Source organism: Podarcis vaucheri (assembly GCF_965113315.1).
Source record: "Podarcis vaucheri genome assembly, chromosome: 14".
NCBI lineage: Eukaryota > Metazoa > Chordata > Lepidosauria > Squamata > Lacertidae > Podarcis > Podarcis vaucheri.
The window spans coordinates 33,091,346-33,116,135 of record NC_138752.1 but is presented as its reverse complement, the minus strand read 5'-3'; the positions used below and the strand labels follow the sequence as shown (position 1 = coordinate 33,116,135).

The following is a 24,790-nucleotide window of genomic DNA, read 5'->3' as shown; positions in this document are numbered from 1 at the left end:
ATCACCCAAAACCTCAAAAAAGGCTACCACACCGCATTCTATGAGTTGCTCCTTGAAGTCAAGTCGCAACTGTATTAACGGTGTTAAGAAAAAGGAAACAAACTTGCAAAAAACACAAGATGTTTTCGTCTTGCGAAGCAAGCCCATAGGGAAATTCGTCTTGCGAAGCAGCTCAAAAACCGCAAAACCCTTTCGTCTAGCGAGTTTTTTTGTCTTGCGAGGCATTCGTCTTGCGGGGCACCACTGTAACTAAGTTTCCAATTTAATGGATGTGTCTGTTTTTGAAAGTTGTTCAATATTGGATTTAGTGACATTTGATGCTTAGGTTGTTCTCCCTATCGGACTTGATGAATTTTCTCTTTCAAATGTCCTCTCCCCACCCCCCAAACAATAAATCCAATTTTATGGGTTGACTAGGATCCTGTACAGATAATTGGCACACGTTTTGTAAATTCATGTACTTTTCAAGTGACAGCAGTGGAAACGGACAGAGGTGCCTCCATCAGTTACACTACAATAGAGTTGGGGGGCCCTTTCCAGCCCCAAATCCACATTCCCTTGTGGTGGGAGCCACATGGCAGTGGAGGGGGTGGCTGGAGCTAAAAATGGGGGCAACTCATTCGATGCATGCAAGCAAGGGTTTCCTTACATTTCAGTGGCATAGTGCAGCCAGGCAAAGCCATGAGGGATGTGGCCTATACCTCCCAGGAGACAGATAAAGGGGCCTGGAGGAACACATCTGACTCTGGGCTTGATGTTTCTAGGCCCTGAGACAGCCATAAACTATGGCAGCTTTGTTTTCCCCACCTCAGTTTCATCATGTGCTACAGCTGCTGCCCACTTGATGTCCAGCTCTGATTCTATGAGCCGATGCTTCACTTTTTTTTTGCCACTGACACGTGCCCCTCAGAAGGGTCTAGGTTGAGAAAGTTTCCCCACTGCTTGCCTAAGATCTCCTGTGAGTTCAGAGCCTTGAGACGAGATCTATTTTTTAAAATACTGCCCTTTGATTAAAATTAATTCCAGGGGAGGGTTTTGTAAGATGTAATTAAGCAATAACAAAAAATTGACTAAAACAATTGCAAAGCAATTGAGGACAACAGTGGGAAGCCCCATTGTAATTGCAGCACAAGGAAAAACAAAGCTGAAATGATTATGATGCTGCTATATTTTTGATTTTACTAACAGGGCAATTTGTAGCCACATTGATTAGTGCACTGGGGGCTCAGCTCCAGAATCCTTCCTTTTGCAAATGATATTCCCAGCCCTGTCACCCCATTGGCTCGCTGCAGTCTCCCTAGGCGACAAGAGGCCGTGTCAGGCCTAATGGAACATTCCCCACGTGGCTCATTGGCTTCAGGCGTCACCAGGGGCAACAGGACAACACGGAGCCTCAGCAAGGCTTTGCAGTTTTCTCGTAGTAGGTGAGCATCCCCAGTGAGCCTGGGGACTTTCCTGGCTGGGGGAATCCTCTTTGTGGCATTCTCTTGGACCCGTGGTAGGCCTGAAGAGCTACTGGCACCATGTCTCACCCTGGTATCCTCCTGACCAAGGAGCCGGCTCCTCAGACCATCCCTGTTTGCGAGCTGCCCATGAAGGTCTACGAGCCAGCGCTGAACACTGGCCCCGATTCCTCCAGTGGTTTGGCCACTGCTGGCTTCCGCACGGCCAAGTACCTGCCTGAGGAATGGCACCAGCACAACTACGCCCGGTACCATGAGGCCTTTGCTGACCGCGACCACTCCGAGCGAGTCCGTCTCGAGTCCCAGAACGTGGCCGCCTTCACGGCGGAGCTGGCCCAGCGCACCCAGGAGGACTCCACCGTTAAGGTAGGCGAACGCCTCCAGGACATCCACTTCTGGAAGTCAGAGCTCCAGAGGGAGATTGAGGACCTCACGGAGGAGACGAACCTGCTGGCAGCCCAGAAGCTGCGCCTGGAGAGGGCCCTCGACGCTACTGAGATCCCGTACAGCATCGCCACAGACAACCTGCAGTGCCGTGAGCGCCGGCAGCCTCCTGATCTGGTGAGGGACCAGGTGGAGGTGGAGTTGCTCAAGGTAGGTTATTTCCTTATTCATTCTGGGCTCAGGAAATGAAGGACCGCTTCCCCCTGATCTGGTCCCTGTGATCACTCTAAGCACTACACCACACTGGCTCTCAAGGGGCAATGTTGTTGCGGCCTCATTTCTTTTGGGGAAGCATCACAGCTCAGCTGAAGAGCACCTGCTTTGCATCTTCAAAAAGGTAGGCTTCCTGTTTGAACCCCTGGAGAACGGCTACCAGTCAGTGGAAACAACACTAAGCTAGATGGACTGATGGTCTGACTCGATGTAAGGTTATATATCCCATGTCCCTAACAGGAAGCAGCCAAAGCTTTAAAAAGTCCCAGATTCAGTCCTTGGCATCTCCAGGTGAGGCTGGGAGGGATTCCCTGCCTGAAACCCTAGAGAGATGCTGCCAGTCAAATAGAGACCATCGTGTATATTTGCAATCATTTAAAACTTGTCTATGGGAAGCACTGTGTCCGGAAGTGAAGTGACCCCCCCCCATTCCCAGATCCGCATGTTACCTGGCCCACTGCCAGGTTGGTCCAGGGCTTGGGGGGGGGCATGTCACAAGGGTTGTGGTTTAGGGCAGGCCCTGTTGCCACTCCTGAAGTGCTTTTGTCCTCTGGGGGGCAGGTAGAGATGGAGGCATGAGCAGCAATCTTGTCAATGACATTTATTGTGCCACACTTCTCCCACTGGTGTGAATGAAATTTGGCGCAAAATGCTGGCATATTGGTCAAAAAGCCACAGTTCCATCACACACCCGTCACTGCAGTGTGGAAGGAACATTAGGAAATGGGACGGAAGGGCTAGTGTTATAATCAGGAAAACTAATGCAATTATTTCCTGTGGCTGAATGCACCTTATTTTTCCATACAAAACAAGTGAGAAATAGAAGAAGCACAGTTCAGCTTTGGAGAATATAATAGCCTTAATATGATATCTAAAAGACACTCACGTTGATGCCTGGTTGGGAGGAGGGCACTGAAGGCCCAAACTGGAATGGCTATTGCATAACCTTTGGAAGTTTGGGGCACCCAGAGAAGAAGATTGGGCAGTTCCTATAAGACAGCCTCCCCCAACCTGTTGCCTTCCAGATGATTTGGACTACAACTCCCAGCAGCCCCAGCCAGCAGCTAATCTCTCTACTGCTTTTATCTAGGAAGCTGAGCTCATCAGAAACATCCAGGAGCTACTGAAACGAACTCTGAAGCAAGCTATTAACCAGATACAGTAAGATCCCTTTCCACTGTTGCGGGTTGCTGGTGTTCTAACTAACTCTTGAACCTAGTCCTGGTGTAACATGCGATCAATCGGGAGGAAAATCAAAGCATTGTGCTCTGCAGAGGGTGGTATGTGTGAACTGATGTCTTGTAACTTTGGTATCATGTGCCCCTATGCAGAGCCTGGTGGTGCACAGTCCAGCCAGCATTCTGAAGCTAAGCAGTTCTGAGTCTGGTCACTGTCTAGATGGGAGACCAAATGACAGACAGACAGACACACACACACACACACACACACACACACACACACACCATCTTTCAATTCATGATAGAAGCAAGGTGGGCGTAGAATTGAACTAATTAACTAATAAGTGTGCAAACTGCTTTGCAAATGGTTGTGATTGTGATGATAAAACAATGATAATAACAAGACAAATCTATCTGCGTGTTACCAGAGTCCTAGGAGATTAATGGTTCGTTGCATCATGAGACTTTTTAGTGGACCACAGTAGACTTGCCTCAGGGATTCATGCATGAATAACCTCCTGTCTGGACTGCTTCAATCTAGTCTTCATGGAGCTGCCCTTGGAAGCAGCCTGGTAGCTGTAGCTGTTGCAGAATGCAGCTGCCTGGCTGTTGTGCAGAGTACATATCCCCCTTGGCTGCCTGTGAAATACTGGGGTATTTCACAATTAAGGGATGCTGGTATCAAGTGTACAAAGCCCAGTTCCTTCTGAGCTGGCTGTGTTCCTACATCCCCGGGGTCTTCAGCTAGGTGTAATGCCATAAGACCTTGTCCCCCTCCTTCTGGAGCTGTGGATAAGTTCATGGTAAGAGCATAGTTGGTTGGCTACCAAACTGAGCCAAAACTAGCTCCATCCTAATGTTCGATTTCCTTTATAATAAACACTGTATATCTTTTTACAGGGAAAATGTGTTCTTATAGTTGCCACCAGATGGCACTATGAACTAAGAAACAAGAGAACACACAGGCAAGCTGCAGAACTGCTTTGGATAATATGGAAAGGGATGGTTTCGGGGAAGAATATCATCCATGATTGAAACTTCCTGTCCCCCACGCTTGCTTGTAACATCCACGGCAGAGCCTGTGTCCCTCTCACACTACAGTAAAATATATACAGTGGTGCCCCGCAAGACGAACGCCTCACAAGACGAAAAACTCGCAAGACGAAAGAGTTTTTCGTTTTCGAGTTGCTTCGCAAGACGAATTTCCCTATGGGCTTGCTTCGCAAGACGAAAACGTCTTGCAAGTTTGTTTCCTTTTTCGTAAAACCGTTAATACCCAGGGTGCATTGCTTGAAGAGGTGCATTGCACGCGGTGTGGTGGCCTTTTTGAGCTTTTTAAAGAGTTTGCTGAATTTTTGAAGCTTTTCCAAAACTTCTTTTGCAGCTGTTTGGTAAGTTAAACTTTTAAAACTTTTTTGAGGGTTTTTGGATTTTGGGTTGGGGTGTTTAGAATTCAAGGACTTGGTGTTGGGGAGAGGTTTGCAAGAATCTGGGAGCTTGTGTGGTTTTTTTCTGCATTTTTATGGTTTTCTGTGACCATTGGGACATGTTGCTTTTTTTGAAAAAAAATTCTGGGTTTGAATTTCTGTGTGCTGGGTGGCTGGGGGAACAGTTGGGAAAGGGTTTGCAACAGTTGGGGAGGGGCTGGGGGAACAGTTGGGGAGGGATTTGCAATTTCTGTGTGCTGGGTGGCTGGCTGGGGGAACAGTTGAGGTTTTTGAAGACTTTGGTGATTTTTAAAGCTTTTCCAAAACTTCTTTTGCAGCCATTTGAGGATTTTGAAGACTTTGGTAATTTGCAGCCATTTCGTAAGTTAAACTTTTAAAACTTTTTTGGGGGTTTTTGGATTTTGGGTTGGGTGTTTGGAATTCAAGGACTTGGTTCTGGGTTTGAATTGCTGATTTTTTCTTTTTCTTTTTCTGAGTTTACAAAGGTAAGAGCTATGCTGCCATGGGACCCAAGAAGACTGCTGCTGCTGCAGAGGCCGGCGAGAGGAAGAAGGAGAAGGTGACGCTGGAAATGAAGAAGGAGATCATCTGGAAGCACGACGGTGGAATGCATGTGACGGACCTCGCCAGGGAGTACGGCAGGAACCCATCGACCATCGGGACCATCCTGAAGATGAGGGAGAAGATCCTTGCGACTGATACAGCCAAGGGAGTCACCAGGATCGTGAAGAGCCACCAGCTGTTCTGGAGGAGGTTGAGAAGTTGCTCCTCATCTGGATAGAAGAGAAGCAGCGTGCAGGGGACACAGTGACTGAGGCCGTCATTTGTGAGAAGGCCAAGGCCTTGCACGCAGACCTCATCCGGGAACAGCCAGGAACCTCAGGCGAGCCAGAAGTCTTCAAGGCAAGCAGAGGCTGGTTTGACCGGTTCAAGGCAAGATCTGGAATCCACAGCGTGGTCAGGCATGGAGAGGCTGCCAGTTCTGATGTCCCTGCGGCTGAAGACTTTGCAGTGGAGTTCCTGGAGGTTGTGAAGACGGAGGGCTACGTTCCACAGCAGGCCTTCAACTGCGACGAGACCGGGCTGTTTTGGAAGAGGATGCCCAAAAGGACTTTCATCACACAGGAGGAGGCCAAGTTGCCTGGCCACAAGCCCATGAAGGACCGTCTGACCCTGCTCTTCTGTGCCAACGCAAGTGGCAACCTGAAGATCAAGACCCTGCTGGTGTACCACTTGGAGAACCCACGGGCCTTCAAGAAACACAAGGTCGACAAGGAGCGGTTGAGTGTCATGTGGTGATCCAACAGCAAGGCTTGGGTCGCACGTGTGCTGTTTGTGGACTGGGTCAATCTTGCTTTTGGCCCTGCTGTCAAACAGTACCTGCTGGACAACGACCTGCCGCTGAAGGCTTTGCTTCTGATGGACAATATTCCTGCTCATCCTAAAGGCCTTGAGGTGGACTTGTTGGAGGAGTTCAGCTTCATCAACATCATGTTCCTGCCACCTAACACCACGCCACTGCTCCAGCCGATGGATCAGCAGGTCATCGCCAATTTCAAAAAACTCTACACCAAGGAGCTTTTCAGGCGATGCTTCGAGGTGACTGACTGCACCACCATCACCCTGCGGGAATTCTGGAAGGACCACTTCGACATCGTCACCTGCTTGAAGATGATCACCACGGCCTGGAACGGGATCAGCCAGAGAAATTTGAATTGCGCTTGGCGCATCCTGTGGCCGGACTGTGTGGCACCAAGTGACTCTGATGCACCAGAGTCAACAGTGGTGCAGGACATTGTTGCCTTGGGGAGGACCATGGGCCTGGAGGTCACAGAGGAGGACATCAGCGAGCTGGTGGAGTAACACGACCACGAGCTGACCACCCAGGAGCTTGTTGAACTGCAGGCAGAGGTTGCGCAGGAGCAGGCCTGGCTGGAAGAGGAGGAAGCAACTGAGGAACGCCATTGTCCCATAGCACAAATGTATGGATTTGCCTTGCAAATAAGTCTGCAGGGAACCTTTGGCCCTCCTGATGTTGTTGGACTACAGCTCCCTTCAGCTCAGCTAGCCTGGCCAATGGCTGGGGATGATGGGAGATGTAGTCTAACCACCAGGAGGGTCACAGGTTCCCCTTGTCGGCAGAATAAAATAACTCTGCCTCATTTTGCACCTGCCTGGCTGGCTTTTCCCAGACACTTTTTTTAAACATTTCTAACATTCTTGGCAAATATGACTGTCTCTAATTTTTATATAAAGTGAGATCTTGATGTGTTCCCTGAATTACTTGATTTGCTTTTCTCAAATTATGTTCTAATTTTAATTGCACTCACTTGAGCGTGTGTCAAGGATGGATTTTGCTCTTGGATGAGCATTTCAGTCTGAAATGTTCTCAGTATTGCATAACGTAATGTTAAGGCTGATGGCTTGTACATTCTGGGTTGGAACTGCCACCAGGTGTCATATGGAGAGATGGAAGGAAAGGGCCTTTTTTGAATATTCACTGGGATTCGAATCCAACAGTGAAATCTATCTGTGAATAGCAACTTTCCCCATGGGGATCTAAATGGAAGGGTTTTTCCTAGAACTGGTGTCAAACCATGTGCTCCTGAAATAAGGTACTGTATGTATGAAGGCAATTCTCAGGGCTCTCCAACATTTTCTCGCTGTTAGGTAACCTTCTCCATTCTTGTGTCCTGCAGATATCTTGGGGAATACATCCCTTCCAACATTCCTTGGATGAAAATAAGGGCATTTCTTACTCCTTCCCCAACTGACCAGCTAGTGTGGTGTAGTGGTTAAGAGCAGTGGACTCATAATCTGGTGAACCGGGTTCAATTCCCTGCTCCTCCACATGCAGCTGCTGGGTGACCTTGGGCTAGACTCACTTCTCTGAAGTCTCTCAGCCCCACTCACCTCACAGAGTGTTTGTTGTGGTGGAGGAAGGGAAAGGAGACTGTTAGCCGCTTTGAGACTCCTGAAGGGGAGTGATAAAGCGGGATATCAAATCCAAACTCCTCCATATTGTGTTCCTCCTCTGAGCATTTCCTATCAGAAGATGGGTGAGGGCCACCAGCACGCAACACAAATGGGACACAGCACATATGTCATCCACCATCCTGAGAAAACATTTTCATCTCCATTTCATCTTATTTTATTCTTTGGTAGAATTGCAAAAAGAAGAACACACACCAAGAAATAAATTTTAGAAAGGGGCAAGATTAAATGCGGATGCACAAAGTTTATATATATATATATATATATATATATATATATATATATATATATATATATATATATATCTCAAGACTCCTTGCACTCTGCTCCACCTTTCTTTCTACCTAGGTTGGTTCTGTGGGTCTGGGCCTTGCTGGCAGCAGCGTCTGCTCCTCCTTGCCCTCTCTCCAGCAACCACTACAAGCTGCCCAAGGGAGGAGGGTGGCAGCAGCAGCCATGGAGAGACAACGAGATGCTCCCTCGCATCTGCCACTGCCACTTTGGACAAGGGCCGGTTCATTCGCCTCCCTGAGCTTGGAGGCGCTGGCAGGGGATCAAAGCTATGGGATTGGCTTTCGTAATTCTGGGTCTGTTATTGGAGGGTATGGGAATACAATTCTGGAAGCTCAGCCATGCTGGCTGGTGCTGATGGGAGTTGTAACCCTAAACACGGCAGCACTGTATGGGGCTGATGGGATTTGTAGTCCGAAACATCTGGAGGGATGCTAGGCTGGGCAAGGCTGCTGTTAGGCATTCAGTACCTATTTAGATGGGCTGCTCTCTGAAACACAAATCTCTGAGAAACTGAGCTTCACAAGGTTTTCTTAGGCTGACTAAAATTGGGTGTGTAGGTTGCATTTTGCCCACAAAACAAAGGTGAATGGTGTGGAAGGGGTGTGCTTTCAAGGCCCCCCTCCGTTCTGAGGTTTTTGCGGTGTTTGATTCTGCAGATTAAATCGAGATCACAAGGAGATCTGTGAAATGGACTGGTCTGACAAAGTTGAAACTTACAACATTGACGAGAAATGTGGGAGGTACAATAACCAGAGCACGAACATCCAGTTCCATCCAAGCACATCAAGGTTTGAGGACAGGTGAGAACCTCTGGATCACCTACACCTGGGAAGGAAGGCGGCACAGAGTAAGGAATCCATTGTATCCACCCTTAGGTGTCACCATTTGTATAGTTGAGAGGTACTTGCAGTAGCCGCTGGAGCCCACTGGTAGGAGGGAAGGCCAGGAGACCAACAGCAGGTGGCGCCAAAGCTGATGACAGGCAGAGCCAACTAATTCTTGTTTTGTAACTATCCCCTCTGCTGAGTTGTACAAAGGCAGAATTGAAGCTATAGAGGAAGCTGATAGGGAGGGCTGCCCCACTGAACTGGTTGCAAGTAAGAAAGGTGGGGGCGGGGCAGGCTAAAGGCAGGCTGAGGTTGCTGGGCCCACTCATCCCAATGGACTAACCTCTACAGGATGAAGGCTGCTCAGTGACCTTCACAGCTTGAGTAGAGATTCGAACCTGGGTCTCCCCAAAGTCCAACAATTTACCCAACACATCGTCCCCATCCATGATGAGGTGAGCAGAACCATACACAGTCTCTTAAATGTGAATGCCCCATAGATGCAGTCCAGATAGATGCAGTCCCAAAGATGGGACGCAGGTGGCGCTGTGGTCTAAACCACTGAGCCTCTTGGACTTGCTGATCGGAAGGTTGGTGGTTCAAATCCCTGTGAACTCCCATTGCTCCGTCCCAGCTCCTGCCAACCTAGCAGTTCGAAAGCATGTCAGTGCAAGTAGATAAATAGGTACCGCTGTGGCGGGAAGGTAAATGGCATTTCCGTGTGCTCTGGCTTCCATCACGGTGTTCCATTGCTCCAGAAGCGGTTTAGTCCTGCTGACCACATGACCCAGAAAGCTGTCTGTGGACAAACACCAGCTCCCTCGGCCTGAAAGTGAGATGAGTGCCACAACCCCATAGTCACCTTTGACTGGACTTAACTGTCCAGGGATCCTTTAACTTTTTTATCTTTTACTTGCAGTCCAGGAGTGGGGCCCAAATGCCACCCTCTGAACTTCTCTGTCTGGCCCTTGGAAATCTCCTCAGGCCTCCTTGATTTTTGCCAGGCTGGAATGTGTCCTTGAACCTTGAGGATACCTGAGGAGAGACAGCAGTGTTTCCATCTGTGTAGAAGCTAGCCTACTATACATAAGCAATGTTTGCATCATTTCCTCTGCTCACGTTTGCTTTGGGCCCTGCCCACCACTGCCATGTGGCATTCCCGCTCCCCACAAGAAAAGAACATGGCCCTCAGTCTGACAAAACATCCCCTAGCCCCGCTTGGAGATGGCGAACGTTGTGACGCTCACCGTTTTGTTTCCCATCTCCTCCTGCCCTCGCCGCTCCTCCCCGGGGCCCATGCCACAGTGCTTCCACGCCCGAGACGTGGGCCAAGCACAGCCACGACAACATCTACCGGGCCGAGCGAGAGAAGCTGGCGTCCATCAATCTCCGTGCCCTGATCGACAACATCCTCCGCGACATAGCTGAGGACCTCCGCATGCAGTGCAACCGGGTGAACGACGCCTTCGCCCAGCAGTTGGAGGTGCTGGAGGATGCCAAGCACAAACTGGAGCACCACCTGAAGAAAGTACGTGGCCCCCTTGCTATGGCCCAGAGCGGGAGAAGCTTCCTGGATTGGTCCACTCCAAATATCAGCACTGGGTTTGGGGGGGGGGTTGCTTGAGCAAGGCAGCTTCCCTCAGTGAATCTACTTCTTCAGGGGGAGACATACCCTACAAGTGTCCCGGGAAAAAACGAGGACATCCCATTTCCCCCTGTGAGAGCACAGCCATTTTGGCTGCCATGATCTCACACGATTTAGCGCCCCCCGATCTTGTGTCAAGAACACGAGTTTTTGAGTCCTAGAAAAAGTGTGTCCTTTTAGGCTCTGTGATCTCTCATGGGAGAACAGACAGGAAGACGCATGTTCCGGTTTCGGGACTCAACTTGTTGGAGGGTATGACATTGACAGTGGCAACTTGACAGATACCTGACTAGGCCGGCCCTTGACACTAGTCCAGACATGCCATAAAGCAGGGCTAGGAAACTTAAGGCCTCAGTGTGGCCCGTAGAACTGTCCCTAGGCCTGCTTCACATCCTCCCTGAGTGTTTTTGCTTGGCTGGAATGTGTGTCGTTGAACTCCCATAATGCCCCTTGCTTGCTTTGATGGAGGATGGAGTGTGTGTGTGTGTGTGTGTGTGTGTGGAAACTAGCCTACTGTACAAAGGTAAAATTGATATTTATTGCTCCACCCCTCCTTTGTCATGCTCTCCGGCCATGAGCATATTGTTCTACGGTAGAGTTGACTTGCCCCCCTGCTCTCCATCCAGCATTCACCTCAAGAGAGATTCAAATGAGGAGAAACACAGGAGATTGGAGGGAAGAAAATAAGTGTTTGGGCAAGTTGAGCAAAATTTCTCCTGGGAGGTGGGGTCCCCAGTGGGCATCATAGGAGGCGGTAGTGGGGATGTTGGCAACCTGTGGTTTAGTGTTAGGTGAGAACCAGGCCGCTGACAAAGCTACAGCCAGTGCACTTTACACCTGCAAATTAGTTTCCATTTGAAGGGTTGTGGTATCCTCCTTGTTTTCAGAACAGCCTCTCTAATTGAAGCGTTGACTCTGTCTCCAGCATTGACTTGTCACCAACACCACCCTTTGCATAACAGGATACTCCAAGCTGATTTACTGTACTTCTCTGTGTTTAAGACAAGGGGGTTGTCTTATACACAGATAGTGCAGAGGGGGGTTGGGCGATTGGTGCCCGTCACGAGCAGGAGATTGTCAGCGGTGTTTGGGCGGGTGATTGGTGGCCTGTTGGTGATTGGCTGCTGTGGCGGCAATTTTTGGGGCGATTTACGGCTGCTGGCGATGAGCGGGCATACCAATAGCGGCTTCAGCGTGCGATTGGCAGCGGCAGTCAGACGGGTGAGCGATTGTCTGCAACCCCACCCCAAAAAAGCTCAAGAACTCTTGTCAATCCCCCCCCCATTTCCTTAATTTGGAGTCCCAAAAAAATAGGGGTCGTCTTATACACGGGGGCGTGTTATACACGGAAAAATATGGTACTTTGTGTATAAAAGACTTGGAATCTAAATATGCCTCAAAGTGTCCCCCTCCCCTTTCTACATATGTGCTGGAAGCCGCCAGGGGTGGCTGGGGAAACGCAGCCAGATGGGTGGTGTATAAAATAAAAAAAAATTATTTTTATTTATTTTAATTATTTTAAAACAGACTCTTAAGGAAATTGGCGATCAAGAGCACAACATTGAAGCTCTCAAGCAAGCTATTAAAGACAAGGAAACTCCACTCAAGGTAGCTCAGACGAGGCTCTATGACCGTTCATTCAGGCCCAATGTGGATCTCTGCAGAGATGCTGCCCAGTTTAGGTAAGTGTTGTTCCAGCCTGGGGGTGGGGGGTTTGAGGGATTTTTTTTTTAAAAAAATCTGTGCTAGTTTTTCCTGTGAAATAACCTAATTTTCACTAACCTAATGTGCACGTTGGAATAGAATTACCCAGCAGATCTTGCACTTCTCTGAAGGTGGTAACATGATTCTCAGCAACTTAAATATTCCTTTTTGCAAGAAAAATGCGTATATGGGAGAGATATGAATTTTAAGTCCTATTTTCAGAGAAAATACGCATTTAAACACGAATTCTGGAAAAATGACTTTAAATATACATCAAAGGGTGTGTGTGAAGCCCATTTAAAACACTTCTTTTGGAGAGAAAATACACTTAACACATATTTTGACTATTTTTCATAAAATATGCTGATAGGTTTAAAATAATTCATAGGTTATTGTGGATATAAGGCAGAATGGGATTATGGGTAAAAATAATAAAGAGGCCAGAAACAGATTCATTCGATTTCATTTCAAGCACTTTTTCTTTGCTGGCCAGCCATGATGGATAGCAGCTCTGAAGGGGGAGGACTGGGTTGGAGTTGCGGAGTGGGGTGACCCCATTTTTTTGAGTTTTTAAAATTTATTACAAAAACACCAAAAGCACCGCCTTTCAGAAATCCTCCCTGGATATCAATTCCACCTTTGAAATCCCTGTAATGTATGGCCGCTCTACCTTAAATCAAACCATGGCCTCCTTTGGGTGTCGTTTGATGGAACAAAATGCACCAGCAGATCTGATCGGGGAACTCTAAAGTGATGCGCAGTTTGGCTCTCAAACTGCCCAAGAAGATCAGGTCCAAGGATGGGCCACTCACTATCCAGCTTGATTCAGATGTTACATTGAATGATGTAGCGGCAAATTAAGAATACGGGATCCCTTCATGATCATCGCAGCCACTCATCCTCACAGCCCCTTCTAAGAATTCACATTAATATTAAAAATATAGAATGGTAAGAACTTGGAAGGCATTGCAATGTTCTATTCAGATCTCCATGTGTTGCCCTTCAGCTACATCTACTAGTTTCTGTGCCTATACGTGGGCAAATGATTCGGAGTGCTCCAATACATCCTTTTGGAATGACTTAATTTTCCTTGAAGTTCCATTGTACGTAACAGAACCTGCACACCAGTCCCTTGAAACTGGAGCCAGTGTTCTTAAACACTTAGCTTTGGAGCCTACAGAATAAAAACTCTTTGGTGTTCTTCCTGCGCATCTTCTCCAGAAGGACCCTAGGAGCCAATGCTCAGAGGCTGACTCACCTCCTTTACTCTGATTGGCTCTTGTCAGCACAAAGGGAAGAAAGTCATCTTCTTGGGGATGAGGAAGCTCCCCTTTCATGCTGCTTGAGTGCTTCTAGGATACTGGAGACGGGGACCTTGTTGGGACCCTGCTGAAGAAATAGTAACAGGTCTTTGATACACACACACACTACACCTGGTTATATAAGCAGCATAGATGCTACCAGGAAACTGATCTGCATGGGCCTATCTCTGTGTTCAGACAAGTGCTTTGTGGTAGTTTTGTGTGAGTGAGACAGAATTCTAACAGTTCCTCTTAAGTTCTGGTTAGCAGACTCACTTGCAGAAAGGTACTCGAGGGACGAGGTGACAGACTGTACACTGTACTTATGGTACAGGATTGTACAGAACAGATTGATTCCAAGTTGCAACATATTACTAATACATCCTTTAAAAACCTACACACATACACTATCTTTTCACCCCAGTGCTTCTAATTGCGGCCTGTCATTACAGCAGAAAGGTTATCTACAACTCTTGAGTGCAGAGGTAACAAAGTGGGCATTTATCACCTTGCAAACATGTTTGATGGTGGGGAAGGGGGACTGTCAACACTGTACGTCTCCCGTCACCAACATGTTTGTACAAAACAAACACGCGAGAGGGGAAAAAAGGGAGAAGAAAAGGCTGAAATTGCTTGATGCCTTTTCACCTGCTGGTCTTCTAAATTAGAAACGGGCTCCAAGGAGAGATAGGCCTCCGCCTTAGAAGATGTTCGCTAGACATGTAAAAATGGCTTGCAATTCTCATTCCCCGTATTACAAAATTGATTTTGTATGAGCCATAAACGATATAGCCTGGTTTTAGTCCAGAGGCAAATGCAAATGAAGGCAAGGAGAACTGCTGACCAGTCTAGATCTGAAACTCCTGCTTTGGATGAAGAGGATTCCTCTTTCATGTGAGATTGGATTACTCCAATGCACTTTTATGTGGGGTGTCCCTTGCGCTTGATCCAGAAACTATTGCTAGCCTAGAATGCTGCGGCACAATTGCTGACAGGAGTGAGACCCCGTTAGCATAGAGACAGACATTTACTATCTGTCCAAGTTGTTGTTATTGCTATATAAAGCCCTTAACAACTTGGGGCCACTTTACCTGTGAGAGTGTGACAAATTGGAAGAGTGATAAAGTTCCGTCGAGATCAGAATGGATTCAAAAATTGGCCGAATATGCGGAACTAGATAGCTTGTCAGAGAAAATAAGAAACATACCAAAACAGGTATCTACTTCAAGATGGGAAGTCTTTAAAACTTATTTGAAAAATAACAATTGTAGTTTAAGGTCAGTTGCAGCCTTCGAATAATTTCAGCAGTAGTCTTAAGTATGATGTAAAAGATAAGACAGATCAAAGATGATCAAACTTTAATAGAACTTGTGGCAGTGTATAAACAATGAGAATTTGAGGTGGGGAGTAAACGGGAAGTCTGGTCGACAGAAAAAGACGATTATTATTTCAATATTAGGAGAATATTTGTTGATGTATCAAGTTTTCTTTCCTCCCCCCCCCTTTCTCTTTGTGGTGATGGATAATTGTTTTGTTTTTTTGTTTGATGTGTAAAAGTGAATATATATATATATATATATATATATATAGAGAGAGAGAGAGAGAGAGAGAGAGAGAGAAGTATTATTAACAGATCTGGAAAAAAGAAAAGAAAAAGAGAGATTGCGTTATCCACATATATGCCCACTTAGCTGCTTCAATCTGTGAAACTGACACTGTTACAAGCACCACATAATACTCATTCTGCACTTGTAGGAATTTTTTTTATTTTTTTAGTCTGGCAGCATCTTCACTTTGGAACTCCCTGCCTGTGGACAGATGCCTTCACTGTAATTTTTTTGTTTTACTCTTTCTGAAAACTGCATCAAGGTTTTATGACAGTCAAGCAGCATATAATTTTGTGAAATAAATGTTGGATGGTGTGGTTTTCTAGGCAGGCTGGACCACCCGCTCCCCCAGCCCAACCTTTTTTTCTTTAAAAGAAAATTAAACGCTGCCCCTCTGACATCCGTTGCTCTGTTTCCCACTATCCAGGCTGGTCAGCGAAATCGAAGAACTGACAGCATCCATTGAGGCTCTCAAGAAGAAGCTTCTGGAGTCAGAGCAGGCACTGCGCAACCTCGAAGACTCTCGGATGAATCTCGAGAAGGAGATTGCCGTGAAGGCCAACAGCATCTTTATTGACAGGCAGAAATGCATGGCCCATCGATCGCGATACCCTACCATCCTTAGACTAGCAGGCTATCAGTAGCCATTGCTGCCTCCGGTAGAGGAGAGTGACCCACTTGCTTCGACTGACGAGAAATTCAGTTGCATAGGAATGTGAACTTCTCTTCCCCTCCCCCAGTTTTTGGTTTGTGTTGAAATAAAATGAAGACATTTTGCCAGGAGTTGTTGTCTGCTGTCTCCTGGAGACTGGAGCCTTTTATCTGGGAGACTTGGTGGTTTATAGACACCAACGTGGGGAGGGGTGGTGGTGTCCTCAAAACACGGTGTTGTGGCAAAGAGTGCAAGCTGCCACGTCCTTAAGAGAAGGGTAGAGTATCTGTTTGCATGCAGGAGGTCCCAGTTTTGGTCTCTGGCACTTCCACGCAGGAGAAGCTGCCTGCCTGAGACCCCGAGGAGCTGCTGTCAATCAGTGTGGACAATGCTGAGCTAGATGGACCAAGAAGTCTGACTTGTCATAAGGGAGCTTCCTATTACCGGTATGTTCTGGTGTTCCCATCTCACCTTGGTCACAAACTGACCCGGTGGCCATAAAACCAGTGGGTGTTGGTCCTCCTTTCTGTGGAGGAAGCACAAAAGAACCTGAAGCAGTTGGAGCAGCAAAGACCTGAGTGAATTGAATGCCTTTGAGAGGGCCCTGGCTGACCTGTTTTGGGAGCAATTGACTCATTATCTGTTTCGGGCCTGGAGAAAGGGAGAGCTCAGGAAGAGGGCCGGGCGATACCTGTGGTTTTCAACACTGCGATATATCACCAGCTAAACATCACAATATACCGATGTAATGTCTGAAATAAGGATGGGGCATTGGCTGGTTTCATGGTTTTCACCACATTGTGATTTCTGCACCGCACACACCACGATTCGCAATATACTGCCAGGTCAAAAATTACGAAACCAGTATCATGAGATGGACTTGAAACTGGGTTGGGGATAATATATCGCCCAGCCCTAACACACATCATGATTCATGATATATTGCCAGGTCAAAACCTGATACCGGTATCACAATATGGACTTCAAACAGGTTTTGGACCATCAGAGGCGTAGGAAGTAGTGGAGGGGGATTTTCAACTGGTGGCAGAGGACAGACTGTGACTCCAGGAGACATAGGTGTAAAACCAAACTAAAACGAAGACTTTATTACAAAACAATAAACAGAAACTCTGGTGGGTGTTATTCCTGCAGGCAGAGTACAAAATGCAGCTTTTTCCTTTTGTAGCCACGGCCAGCTGCAACCAATTAACCCAGAAACTTCTTAAAGGTACACACACACGTTTCTGTGCAGAATGTCTCCCAACAGGAAGGGGTGTGGTGGGTGCGGTCCGCCCCGGGTGTCATGACTGAGGGGGGTGACGAAATGGCAGGCGAGTGGGCGGCACTCCTCGCGCCCAGTGGCAGCAGCTCTTCTGACCTGGCGGCAGACAGCAGCCCTCCTCAGCCGTGGCGAGGGGCACCCAGCCGCAGCAGCTCCTTTGCCAGGTCATGTGTGACCCAGCTGCGGAGAGCAGGAGGAAAGTGAGCAGCAGCTTCCTTGCCCCTCTCCTACCCTGAACTGTGGCACGTGGGAGGGCACCCTCTGCGCCCCGCCCCCTGGTAGTGCGCCCCCCTTGGGAGCATGCCCACCCTGGGCAGCACAGACATATGCTCTGCCACTGTGGACGATATGTTGATATATCGCCCAGCCCTACTCAAGAAAAGCCGCTGCTTTGTTCTAATGAGGCCAAAGATGCCCTGCCCTCCTCAGAGCTGTATTGTTTTTCCTGATCTGCTTTGCATGTATCGGCAGGCAACAGTTTTCCACAGGCTTGAGTGGCACTACCACATGGTCTCCTGCTGCAGAAGAAGAAGAAGAGTTTGGATTTGATATCCCTCTTTATCACTACCCGAAGGAACCTCAAAGCGGCTAACATTCTCTTTTCCCTTCCTCGCCCACAACAAACACTCTGTGAGGTGAGTGGGGCTGAGAGACTTCAGAGAAGTGTGACTGGCCCAAGGTCACCCAGCAGCTGCATGTGGAGGAGCGGAGACGCGAACCCGGTTCCCCAGATTACGAGACTACCACTCTTAACCACTACACCACACTGCAGAGTCGCACAGACTCCCTGTCTGAAACCCTAGAGAGCCATTGCTGCCAGTGGATCAATGGTTTAATCCAGCTCTCTATGTTCGTTCCTGCGTTCTGACTTCAGCGCTCCCTGAAGCCCGAAGGCGGCTTCCGGACACAGCATGCCTTCCCATCTTTCTTTGAGGCTGAATTCAGGCATGAGGCTTGATAAATATTTGTAAACAAGGCATTATCGAGAAGCGGAATGTGGTGCTTGCAGGAGAGATGGGTTGTGGGGGGTGTTAGAGAGAGATTGATCTTTGGACAAAAGATGGTTAATCGCAGAATCGTTTGAATGTTGGCGATGAGCTACTAATAGCAATAGGCCTGCCTGAAAAAAGAACCGATCAGAACTGTCTGAGCTCTGGATCTTTTCACAGGCTCTAAAAGACCTTGTAATAGCATCTTTGCAAGTATCGATCCCTTTGTGTCGTCCTGGTCCATGCCATAGAAACATCCAGCCGGGCTGCTGTGGAAGCGCTTGCATTTTCAGTGCGAGATCTGAAGGCAACGTCAGTTAAATGCTGAAATGCCATTGAAGGCGATTATCAGGCTTAATTGCTGAGTCGCCTGCTGGGAGATTTATGCAGTTATGAAACTTTGTTGTATTTTTTCCCTTAAAAAATAAATAATGTGGAGTAATTGCAGGGTAGATCCTTAGTTCTAACGATCCATGATGGATAAGTGTGACATTCAACAATATCTACCTGTGAATCATCACCCAGAGAAATAAGTACAATTAGCACTCTTTTAAAATCCCTAGTAATTACACATTTCCCAAATAGAAGCATCTGATTGCTTAGGTCAGCCTTTGCCAACATGGGGCCCTTCAGATGTTTGGAATACAAAACCCACACAGATGTGCCAAGAGTAGACCATGTGGCCATAGTGTCCTGGGGCTGATGGAAATTTTGGTTCATCTTGAAGGCACTCGGTCAGGGAAGGCTTGCCTAGGTCATCATCTGAGGCCTTCCAGTATTTTTGTCCTTGTGATGCCACCTGTCTCTGAGGCCCCTTCGGCACCATACATTTAAAGCTGTGTCATATCACTTCCCTCAAAGAATCCCAGGAACTGTAATTTGTTAAGGGTGCTGGGAGTTGTTCAGAGACCCTGATTCCCCCTCACAGAACTACAATTCTCAAGAGTTCCCTGGGAAGAGGGATTGATGGTTAAAGCGCCCTTCAGATGTGAAGGAAATAAGTAGCTATCTTATCTTTAAAAGACATCTGAAGGCAGCCCTGCTTAGGGAAGTTTTTAATATTTAATGCTGTATTGTTTTTAACACTCAATTGGAAGCTGCCCAGAGTGGCTGGGGAAACTTAGCCAGATGGGCGGGGTATAAATAATAGAATTATTATTATTATTGTTGTTGTTATTGGAACTGTAGCTCTAGGAGGGTCTCTTAGCAACTTACAGCATCCTTAGCAAACTATAGTTCCCAGAATTCTTTGGGGGAAAGCTGTGACTGGTTACGGTGATGTCATAGTCCTTTAAATGGGTAGCGCAGGTGTGGCCTAAATGGAACAGGTTGCCAAGTTAGTGGAGGCCCCTACCTGATGGAGCTTTCTTCCAGGGGGAGTCTGCCCTGGCACCCACCCCTCTCTGTCAGGAAAGAGGCTAATGCATGGCTCTGTTCCAGAGAGCATTTGCTAGGGGGCTGGTGCTGCATATTTCACACTGCTGTGCTTTAGTAATTACTAATTTAAAACTTGCTTCTGAATATTCAGAAGGCCCTTCCATTGTCTCGTGCCATAATCTTTTGTTAACAGACTCATTTTTTTTGGTAAAGATTCCAAGCGCTTCAGGCTGCGCAGTTATTTATGTGCATCACTACTCCTGGAATTTCAGCATTTTATCATTTCCCCTCAATATTGCACCAGTAGATTAAGTGAAAGAAAAAGAACAACTCTGCAATTCTGCGACAAGAAGGCACACTTATATAGAAAACAGTGAAGCTTGTTATCATGACCACGGGGGGACAAAGCTAGAATGAGACAAAACCTAAGCATGCAAGTCTAGACACGAGCTTATAAAAGGGGACTATAATGGGATGGCGTCTGGTTTGCATGGCTTGCATTGTTTTCGTGCCCTAGAACTGAAATGAAATGTGCATGAATGTGAAATTCAGCAAAATTTGAAACCTGCACACACAAGTAACTATCGATCAGATAAGGAGACGCGAGGGGCTGCTGTCCCTGTTCCTATTGCTCACCAACCCTGCCTACCCCGCTCCTCCCTTTAAACTTCACCCAAATCTCCATCCCCCCACAGCTTCTCTGTGTCCCTCCACCCCCGCTTTATTCAAACCCCTGCTGTTGTTTGGAACTGCCATTTAAAAACCTGCCTTCTCCTTTGCTCCTCATCGCACACCCTCACCAAGCAAACCTGACTTCATCCAAATCTGAGATTGCGATGCAGCACTACAAATCCTCCACTGGGGGCTGTGTGACAACATTAAACCCACCCCCCTCGGCAAATCATTTACAGTGGTACCTCGGGTTATAGACGCTTCAGGTTACAGACGCTTCAGGTTACAGACTCCGCTAACCCAGAAATAGTACCTCGGGTTAAGAACTTTGCTTCAGGATGAGAACAGAAATTGTGCAGCAGCAGCGGGAGGCCCCAATAGCTTAAGTGGTGCTTCAGGTTAAGAACAGTTTCAGGTTAAGAACAGAACTCCAGAATGAAGTTCTTAACCTGAGGTACCACTGTACAGTGGTACCTTGGGTTAAGTACTTAATTCGTTCCAGAGGTTCGTTCTTAACCTGAAATTGTACTTAACCTGAAGCACCACTTTAGCTAATGGGGTGTCCTGCTGCCACCACGCCGCCGAAGCACGATTTCTGTTCTCATCCTGCAGCAAAATTCTTAACCTGAAGCACTATTTCTGGGTTAGCGGAGTCTGTAACCTGAAGCGTATGTAACCTGAGGTACCACTGTATATAAAATATATCATTTACAGGCAACCCATCATCGCATCCCAGGGTGGTTTCCAACCATGACTAAAATACAACAACAACAATCTTTATTACGGTCCAGAGACCCAACAAATCGTTACAAAGCAATACACAATTCATACAGCCTACCTCCAGGTTAAACAAGCATTTTGTTCAGAATATAGGGATCATTGGTTCTTGCAACCACTGATAAAAACTTTGCCACTTTGCTGCAGGTACCCAACTGTGTCCCCAACTCCATACTTCTGTTAGAAGCTGGTGAATGCCCAATTTCAGCTAAAGCGTGGCGGGCTGCCCTAAAACATTGGCTCAGGATTTCAGTGTTTGATCTAGGGAAGGGTTTGTACCAACACCTGACCAATGAGGAATTTGTCAGCAAATGGCAGAAAACCATGGCTAAAAAAGCCACCTCTATTGGTCTGTCTCTCCCCCCCCCCCCAACTATATTTCCTGGGTTATGAAGGCGCAAAGATTATGGGATAATGCACACAGTGACTAAAATACACACACACACACACACACACACACACACACACCCTAAGAAGAGCCCTGCAGCTGAATCAGGCCAATGGACCATCTAGTCCAGCATTCTGTCTTCAGAGTGGCCAGCCAAGTGCCTATATGCAGGACTTGTGTGCATTGTCCCTCTCCCACCATTCTTCACTCCCATGTGACTGCTATTGGGTTGCCGAGGACTGATCTAAGGGATGGTAATGTATGCAGAGCACTGACTTGGGAGTCCTATGTGTGCTTTGAAGTATATCAGGAGCCTCTGTGGCAAAGAGGCTAAATAAATGATGGGTCAGAAGTTTACCTCCCCACTCCTCCTTCTTCTGGAGCAACTGATGGGGAAGCAAAAGAGGAGATCATGTCAACGGGGGCCCATCTAGTCCACCATCCTGTTCTCACAGTGGTCAGCCAGATCCTTATGAGGAGCTCACAAGCAGGGCCTGAGTGCAACAGTATTCATAGCAGCTGGTAGACAGAGGCATTTACTGCCTCTGGCAGTGGAGGGGAAACACAGGCATCATAGTTATTATTATGAAAAACAATCCAAATTAATAAAAACAAGCGACAGAACAACAGCATTAGGACAAAAACTGAACAAAAATGATTACTACTTTACTGCAAAAGCCTGTGAGGAGAGGAGTATCATTATTTATTTTATTTGTGAAGCATCTTTCCATGAAGCATATCGAAGCAATTTCACACTACAGTAAAAACCACAGTATATAGTAATGGAAGCATCAAACAGCACTTGGAGCAAGTTTGTTCTGTGTCCTGGCAATATGCAGTTAATCACTAAGAAGACCATATATTTGTTACAGTAATTAGCAAAATGGAATTTTTTAAAATTCTTAAAGCATGCTGACTTCTGCCTCCATCAGTTGCCCTGATAAAAAATGATTTCCAAGGTGACCATTCTAGAGCTTTGAGGATGGGGGTGCTCAGAAGGCCTTTGTTTGCTGAAGTGAAGCAATGCTGGTAGTATCCTCTAGGTCTGTGTTTCCCAAACTTGGGTCTCCAGCTGTTTTTGGACTACAACTCCCATAATCCCTAGCTAGTGAGACCAATTGTCAGGAATGATTAGAGTTGTAGCCCAACAACATATGCAGATGCAAGGTTGAGAAAGGCTCTCCAGGCTGACACCATACAATGTTAATGTGTCCAGCGTTCACCTCTGAAAATTCTCCTTTTTCACTAACATTGTTGGATCTGTTGGCATTTCATAATTAAATTAATTAGAATCTTAGAATCTTAGAGTTGGAAGGGACCCAAGGGTCATCTAGTCCAACCCGCTGCAATGCAGGAATCTCCACGACAGATGGCCATCAAATCTCTGCTTAAAAACCTCTAAAGAAGGAGAGTCCACAACCTCTGGAGGGAGACTGTTCCACCTTTGAGTAGTTCTTACTGTCAAAAAGTTTAGTCGGAATCTCCTTTCTTGTTACTTGAAGTCATTGGTTTGAGTCCTACTCTACAGAGCAGGAGAAAACAAGCTTGTTCCCTCTTCCATGTGACAGCCTTTAAGATATTTCTAAATGGCTATCATATCTCCTCTTTTGAATTATGGTGCCGGAAGAGACTCTTGAGAGTCCTATGGACTGCAAGAAGATCAAACCTATCCATTCTTAAGGAAATCAGCCCTGAGTGCTCACTGGAAGGACAGATCCTGAAGCTGAGGCTCCAATACTTTGGCCACCTCATGTGAAGAGAAGACTTCCTGGAAAAGACCCTGATGTTGGGAAAGATGGAGGGCACAAGGAGAAGGGGACGACAGAGGACGAGATGGCTGGACAGTGTTCTTGAAGCTACGAACATGAGTTTGACCAAACTGCGGGAGGCAGTGGAAGACAGGTGTTATGTACTGAGTTGAATAGGATCCAAACTGCAGCAGTCTGATTGGTCCTAGAACAATAGGATCCAAATTGCAGCAGTCTGATTTGTCCTAGAACAATAGGATTCAGAATGCAGCAGTCTGATTGGTCCAAGAACAATGCAGCAGTATGATTGGTTGGCAGGAACCACCCAATCATGCTCCAGATATAAGTGAATCCACAACCTGATTGGCTTACAGTTGAATTCCAGAATTAACCAATCATGTGCAGCCCATTGTGTAAATAATGTATATAAAGCAGATACTTTGAGGGGGCTTTCATTCATTCCTCCTCACCACCATGAGCTGAATAAAGAGCATGAAATCACTTTGCGACTCTGAGTATATTTCACTGGCGACGAGGGTGGGATCCCGCTGAGCTGACTGCCACACACAGCACCGCAGCACTGCCACCTGCCGCACCGCTGCCTCGCACTGTGTATCCAGGCTTCAGCTCCGGGACACAAGGAACTCAGAATGGCAACCGACAGCAGCTTCTCGCCATTCAACCCAGCATCTGGAGACTGGGAAGCCTACGCCTCCCGTTTCACCTTCCTTCTAGAAGCCAAAGGGGTCACCGATGAAGAAGACGCCAAGAAGAGGGCGATATTCTTCAGCATCTGCGGAGAGGAGACATTTGAAATCGCCCGGGCTCTCCTGGCACCTGAAGACGTCGCTACTGTTCCATACAAAACAATAATGGAACAGCTGAAGGGGCACTTTTCGCCGCAGCCCTCAGTGGTGGCTCGTCGAAATGCCTTCTACGCAAAGCGGCAAGCCCCTGGGGAAACCATAACTGGGTTTGTGACCTCTCTCCGCCAAGCTGCCCGGTTCTGCAACTTCTCAGAGCTGGAGAACATGCTTCGTGACCGTCTCGTCGGTGGCCTGAAAGATGAGAAGCTGCAACGACGCCTCTACGCCAAGAAGGACCTAACGTTCCAGGTCGCTCTGGAGGAGGCCCTGGCAACGGAAGCTGCCAAGAGGTTGACGCAAGAGGCACGGTCGAGCCTGCCACCCCAACCGAGGGTCCACCATGAAGACCTCACCGATGACTCAGGATCTGACAGGGAGGAGGTGCACCGAGTACAGCAGCGCACTCAAGCAGCCCACATACCACAGCTGCCTCGACGAGAAGGAGGGAACTACGCAAGCTGCGGGGAAAGTCACGAGAGGAGGACCTGCCGTTTCCGCAACGCAGAGTGCAGGCAGTGCAAAAAATTGGGACACATCGCTCGGGTGTGTCGAGCTCGGCCCACCCGACGCCAGGCATCAGATGACCAATCCAAGAGCCCCAGGTCCCGGGGCCCAACGCACCAAGGCAACTCTACGGAGCTCACGGACTTCCAGGTATACCAGTTGCCCCACCCCAACGTAGAGAAAATTTATGTAGAGGTACAGATAGAGGGGGCCCCATGCCACATGGAGCTTGACACGGGTTCAACTCTATCCATAATCTCGGCAAGGATCTTAAGGAAACTGTGTCCTACTGGGGGTCCCAAACTCAGGCCGGCCCCATTCACCCTCCGGGACTTCCAGAAACGTAAGGTCCCCACAATGGGGGTGGGGATCTTCAGGGTGCAATACCGAGGGCGGACGCGGCAACTGGAATTGCTC

At 47.6% G+C, this 24,790-nt stretch overlaps 1 protein-coding gene across 1 annotated transcript; it reads left to right on the top strand.

The window, feature by feature from the left end:
- Positions 1 to 260: 260 nt before the first annotated feature.
- Positions 261 to 15,901, top strand: TEKT4 (tektin 4). Its single transcript, XM_082199193.1, has 6 exons — positions 261 to 2,057; positions 3,211 to 3,281; positions 8,691 to 8,834; positions 10,167 to 10,389; positions 12,034 to 12,188; positions 15,546 to 15,901. The coding sequence occupies exons 1-6, from the start codon at positions 1,524 to 1,526 to the stop codon at positions 15,760 to 15,762; spliced, it is 1,344 nt and encodes a 447-aa protein (XP_082055319.1). The 5' UTR covers positions 261 to 1,523; the 3' UTR covers positions 15,763 to 15,901.
- The last annotated feature ends 8,889 nt before the right edge of the window (positions 15,902 to 24,790 follow it).